The sequence below is a fragment of the Hibiscus syriacus genome, unplaced genomic scaffold, assembly GCF_006381635.1.
Source record: "Hibiscus syriacus cultivar Baekdansim isolate YM2019G1 unplaced genomic scaffold, ASM638163v2 tig00003435_pilon, whole genome shotgun sequence".
NCBI classification, from domain to species: domain Eukaryota; kingdom Viridiplantae; phylum Streptophyta; class Magnoliopsida; order Malvales; family Malvaceae; genus Hibiscus; species Hibiscus syriacus.
In genome coordinates, this window is record NW_024061971.1 from 1,300,601 (window position 1) to 1,307,140 (window position 6,540).

The 6,540-nt window shown below is 31.8% G+C and overlaps 1 protein-coding gene and 1 pseudogene across 1 annotated transcript; one reads left to right on the plus strand and one right to left on the minus strand.

The window, feature by feature from the left end:
* Window positions 1-527: 527 nt before the first annotated feature.
* On the minus strand, window positions 528-2,627 carry LOC120177140 (late embryogenesis abundant protein 47-like). Its single transcript, XM_039183371.1, has 3 exons — window positions 2,565-2,627; window positions 855-1,130; window positions 528-695 (listed from the first exon to the last, which is right to left on the minus strand). Exons 1-3 carry the CDS (start codon window positions 2,625-2,627, stop codon window positions 528-530), a joined length of 507 nt encoding a protein of 168 aa, XP_039039302.1.
* Window positions 2,628-2,897: 270 nt separating this feature from the next.
* LOC120177150 lies at window positions 2,898-4,557 on the plus strand (annotated as a pseudogene).
* Window positions 4,558-6,540: the final 1,983 nt, after the last annotated feature.

The following is a 6,540-nucleotide window of genomic DNA, read 5'->3' on the forward strand; positions in this document are numbered from 1 at the left end:
AAATCATGATATTTGCAAATGAAACAAATTAAATTGAAAAATATCGTCTTTACCTCTATAATACTCAATCTTTAATTAAAATTAAAAATTTAAATTATGATATTTGCAAATAAAACAAATTAAATTGAAAAAATTCATCTTATATGAATAATTTTTTATCTGAATAATTCTTTAAACAAGATCAGGAGTTTAAATTCTGATATTTACGAATATAACAAATTGAGTTGAAAAAATCATATTTACCTCTACAATACTTTATTTAAAAAAATTAAAGATTTAAAAATTTCAATTTTTTATTGAAAATTTATAAAAATTTAAATTTTCTTTTTAAAAATAAAATTTAACATTTAGTTATTAATTATTTCATTGGTATATTTAAGAAAGTAATTACAAAAGTTAATGCAAACTAGTAGATTGAAGTCAACTTTTGGGTAGTTAAAAACTACAAAGCTTGTTACTAAAGGGTTAATGGCAGCACCAGAAAAAAAAACATGCATGCAGGTGTCAGTATATACTGCTATTGTATTTCATCCCGGACGCTGTCTGCGGTTGAGCCTAACCGCTGCCGCTATGGAAGTAGCAACGCCGGCCGGATGTGTAGTGAAGTTGGGATCATCCCTTTTCTCCACGCTCATAACTGATTCCGCATCTCCCCTTGTTGCTCCCTTATCTGAAGCCAACTTCGTCGATGCATTCTGCAATTTCATACACACTCGTTGCGTGATCGGTAAAAAATCAACGTTGGAATATTTTATCATTCAAACCATTTTTATTTTACCTGTGAATTCAGATTTCGAAGTTGAGTTTTTAATTCTAATGGAACTCGTAGGGCTTAGTAGATTGTGGTTACTTACGGAGAGAACTTCACCCAATTTAGTCTTATCCTCATCTCTAGTTGTTCTAGCATTGCGGGTAGCAGCTGACTGAGCCGCGGCGGTGATGCCATCGGGCATTATGGTTTTACGACCGGTGGCTCTCACTTCCGCCTCGTGTATTGCGGCAGCATCGCTCCATTCCACCGGCTTCTCTCCTGATGTAAGAGCGGTGGCTTGTAGTGCTTCTCCTATGGTGATATCTACATCTCCTTGAGAATCGGAGCGGCCCACATCTTGGTAGTATTGTCCCACAACCTGTTTTCAACATTTAAAACAACAAAGCTTTTGCACATGGATTGTTGAATCTAAATTTCAAAAGTTTATCTCGTAAATCGTTGAATTTTATCTCTTCCGATTTGGATAGAAAATAGGAATGAAAGAAGAAAACAAAATGATCTTTTAATTATAGGGTATTATTTTATAAGTCTTTCGATTAATAAAAGTTATAAAATAGTCATTTTATAACTTTTAATAGTCGAATGACTCAACAAAATATCATCCTATAGTCGGGAGACGATTTATGTACTTTACCCTTAACAATATTATAAATTTATGATTATTCTTTATCTTATAATTATATTTAAAATGTTTTATTAAAAATGATATATTTTACAAAATTTAATTATTATTTATAATTTATTAATAAAATATTAATTAATTATTGTAGTAGTGAAACATATTTTTGTTTTATAGAATTTTTTTTTTTTATATAACCATGGATATCTGATTTATTAATCTACTAATATGGATTGAGTATTGCAAGGCAAGGGAGAGCTAATGCCTCTCAATTTTGGTTTATTCCTAAAATGTATGAACTTTTGTTATATCAAATACAAAGTCTATAGCACGAACTAGATGACCTCAGTGATTAAAAGAATGTTTTATTCCTAGAGGTCTCGAGTTCGAGCATCAATGATTGTAGAATATTTAAGCGTTCATTGTCAAATGTTTGAATCTTTATAACATAAATGGGCAGAGTTGGTATACAATGAAACACCCCAAAATTTTCAAGAAATTCTTTTTCGTATATAAATTAAATATATGAAATATAAAAAAAACAAATAAAAATATACCACTCTTAAAAAAGATTGACATCCCTTAAGAAAGAATTAACTCTATATTATATGTAAAATTAAAAGAGTTACATTATATATAAGTGGATCTTAACCCATATATATATAGAATAAGAGATAATACAATATTTTTAAAAATTAATTTTAAAATGTAAAAAAATATCAAATATGTTTATATTGGTATTTACTTCGAAATATTAGTAGTTTATAATTACTTTTTTAGTATAATAAGGTAATATTTAATTCATTAATCGATTAGTCTAAATCGAATATTATAGAGGTCTATTATGAAAAGATTTTTTCAATTTATTTTATTTTATTTATAATATCAAATTTTATTATTTAAACTTTCATCCTATTTTTTTAATTAATCTAAGGTAAGCATAAGATATCATCTGTTTAAATATAACTCTTAACCCTTTTTGAAATTAAACATTCACAACCCTGACATCCATAGTACTCGAACCCGAGACCTCAAGAAATTACAATAATTTTTTATTGCCGAGATGCTTGATTCGTGTTCATCCGTTATATCAATTAGTTGTTGATTATAATTAATTTTTTAAATGTTACATGGAAATGAGTTAGTTGGGTTCAAGCAAAGTAATTGACCTACATCTTCTGAACTTCCCGAGCAAATGATCTCCGTTTTAGGCTTGTAACAGTTATACTTTACCATCACGCTTCTTGTCTTGATCCCTCAAGAAGTGCTCTTTACCCAAAGGTAATCTCCCTCTCTATCTCCTTTATTTTTATTTTAATATTATAAATTTATATCTAAAATTTACACTCGAATCTGAATAACATAATTTTATTAAATACAAATTATTCATCAAAATTATAGTTTTCACAACAAATTTTCACCTCTCAAATCATCAACTCCAACCCTAGACCTCTTTTTGCCCTTAACCTGCCAATTAAAGACTCATCAACATGATCAATTTCTTTATTCCTTCACTCTCATTTCTCCCTTTCTTCTCCGCTGTTATATCCCTTTCTTCTCCATAACAAGGTCATCATCTTCGACAGAACCGATTTCGGCCCTTCAAACCTTTACTCCCGATGGTGTTTGCCGAGTCGATAACTCCGATACTGTTCTCCAAACTGACTGCACTGCTCACTCGATCCTCTATGATATTAACACCAATGCTTTTCGTCCCTTGATGATCCAAACCGATACTTGGTTCTCATCTGGTGCAGTCCTCCCTAATGGAACTCTTGTTCAAACCGGCGGCTACAACGACGGCGATCGAAATATTCGAAGTTTCACTCCTTGTAACGACGATGAATACTGCGATTGGATCGAGTTCCCACAGTCTTTAATATAACGAAGATGGTATGCTACGAATCAAGTCTTACCTGATGGTCGAATCATAATTGTTGGTGGGAGACGACAGAATAATTATGAATTTTATCCTTCGAGTTCTAGCGAAGTTGTTTGGTTGAATTTTTTAACCGAAACAAACGATCAAGACGTGGAGAATAATTTGTATCCATTTTTGCACCTTTTACCAGATGGAAACTTGTTTATCTTCGCTAACACGAGATCGATATATCTTGATTATAATCAAAACAGGGTTCTAAAAGTGTTCCCTCGAATCCCCGGTGACGATCCGAGGAATTATCCGAGCACCGGTTCATCTGTTTTGCTTCCTTTAGACGAAAGCAAAGCAGTTATCGAACCCGAAATAATGGTGTGCGGCGGTGCACCAAGAGCCTCATATACACAGGCTACGCAAGGTAACTTCATACGTGCAATATCAACATGTGGGAGGCTCAAGGTTTTGGATCCAAATCCTAGTTGGACCATGGAAGACATGCCGTTGGCTCGAGTCATGGGCGACATGATACTTCTGCCAAACGGCGATATGCTCATAATCAACGGTGCGGAATCGGGTACCGCCGGTTGGGAACTAGGCCGTGATCCAGTCACTCAACCGATCATTTACCGCCCGTCCACCGACGTCTCCAATTGGCGTTTTGCTATAATGTCACCATCCACAAGGCCAAGAATGTACCATTCATCAGCCATATTATTACCCGATGGTCGAATTCTCGTAAGTGGCAGCAATCCTCACGTAAATTATAATTTCATAAACGTCGAATACCCGACGGATTTAAGCATGGAATCTTTCTCGCCGCCGTATTTATCCCTGGAATATGATCGGATAAAGCCTCGGATTTTATCTGTAGATGAGAACATAGGATACGGAGGAAAGTTATTTTCGCTAAGTTTTCAACTACAAGTTTACTTGACAGCTAATGCTTTGGAGGTGAACATTGTTGCACCATCCTTTGCAACCCATTCTTTCTCGATGAATCAAAGGATGGTGTCGTTGAAGATCGTCGGCGTCACCAATCTTTCACCTTCTACGTATGGGTTAACCGTTGCTGGACCGTCGACGGCCGAGATTGCTCCACCGGGGTACTACCTTTTGTTTGCGGTGCATGCTCATGTACCAAGTCAAGGGATGTGGGTGAAGATAGAGTAACGGCAGGGATATGCAATGTTGAACTATTTTCAATCAAATTAGTTCACATGTATATACACATATAGTGATCAAAATAATAAGTATTTCGAAATTTGATATGTAATTAATAAAATTTATATTTATCATAAAATTTATAAAATTTCTAATTAATGTTACGAACAATATTCTTGTTTAATAGGATTTTTTATCAAATTAGTCTAATGGGGTTTGATGATTGAGGAAAATGATTTTATTTAACAATATTTATTTTTACCTAAATTGTTATTTAGTAATAAAATTAATATTTAAATTTTTTTTTTTATTAATTTGGAATGAATACAAAGTAGTATATGTTCAAAAACTCTCAACCATTTGACACTGAACATTCATACCCTTGGCATACATGACGCTCGAACTCGAGGTCTCAAAGAATAATAATATTTTCTTAACCATTGAGATAGTGTGGTTCGTGTTTAAATAATAAATATTAATCAAAAGATTTTTAAACGTTTTATTATTTTTAATATTAAAATAAAGGTTTAAGGGTCACTTTTGCCCTTGTAGTAAACTCAATTTATCATTTTTACCCCTATCGTATTTTCACATCAATTTAGCCCTCAAAGTTATTTAATTGCGTCATTCTATATCTTACTCCTAACTTAAAACCCTAAATTGATAATCCTAAACTATAACCCCATAACTTCTAAACCCTAAACCTTAATATATATCTTAAAACCATCGATTTAAGGTTTTAATGAGGGTATAGTTTAGAATGATGCAATTGAACAACTTTGAAAGTTAAATTAATGTGAAAATACGATAGGGATAAAAATGATAAATTAGGCCTACTGCAGCACAAAAGTTACCTTTTTACCAAAAATAAAACGTGGGATTAGAAAATACTTTTTTGACTTATCTAATGCAACTGAAATCGGGTACTTAAAAAAATCTCTAATTAGAGTGTTTTCAAATTTTAATTTCTATGAATTGCAAAGAGAACATAAATCATATATTTTTTAAAATACAACTTTTATTTTGTTTTCTTTTTTTCTTCACTATTTGTTTTATTTTTAAAATTATTGTATAAAATAATTTTTATTAGAAATATATTTGTTGTGTTATATGATTTTAACATAAAACATCAACAGTGAGGGATCAGGGATAATGAAACAATTTCAAATATTAAAAGAATAAAACAATTTAAAAATCAAAATGATAAAAAATAGAGAATTTCATAGGTTAAATAAAGATTTAACCCCTACATAAGATGATTATATATATATATATATTGGTATTTAAATTTGATTTAAAACTATAATTTGATTTAATATTGAAATATATAATTAGATTAAAAAGGATAAATCATATAATTAATAACTAAACTTTCTTTCCACTCTTATTTTGGTCATTGTACTTTACAAAAAAATCAATTTAATAATTAAACTCTATAAGTCAATTTTTTTTGTCACTCCACCTTTTCTCAATTACACGTTGATGACGTGGCATACTTAATATTTTCTCCAACCACATAACTTTTCAACTTCATGTGCCATAGAGACCTTCTCCATTGCTTGTATCGGCTCAATCATGTCAATATTTTCTCTGTTTTGAAAATCGGATCAGATCGTCGGTTTAATCGGTTCAACCGAGAATCGTTGTTTAGTCCGGTTCAATCTAAATCGGGTGAACCGCTATTAGTGAATCGGCCAGAACCGCTAAACCGTTCGAACCGGACAGACTGAAAATCGGAAAAATCGAGAAAAACCAAGATTTTTGTTTTTTTTTTTAAAAATTAAACCAAACAACGTCGTTTGTTAAACGAGCCAAGTCGAACTCGAGTATTGCTGAGCTCGACTTGAACTTGAAAACTTTAAAAGTAATCTCAACTCAACTCAAACTCACAACCTAAAAATTATCAAATTCAACTCAAACTCGAAATATAATATTGAAACTTGAACTCAAAAAGGCTTGAACTAAAAAAAATTAGAAGCTCGATTGAAGCCTAAAATTCGAGCTTGATTGAAGTGAAAGAATAGTTCACTCAATGCTCACCAAAAGGCTCCATGATTTTGATTGCCAAATTACCTCTATTATTTATAGAAGTTAGTTGTGATGCGCTTC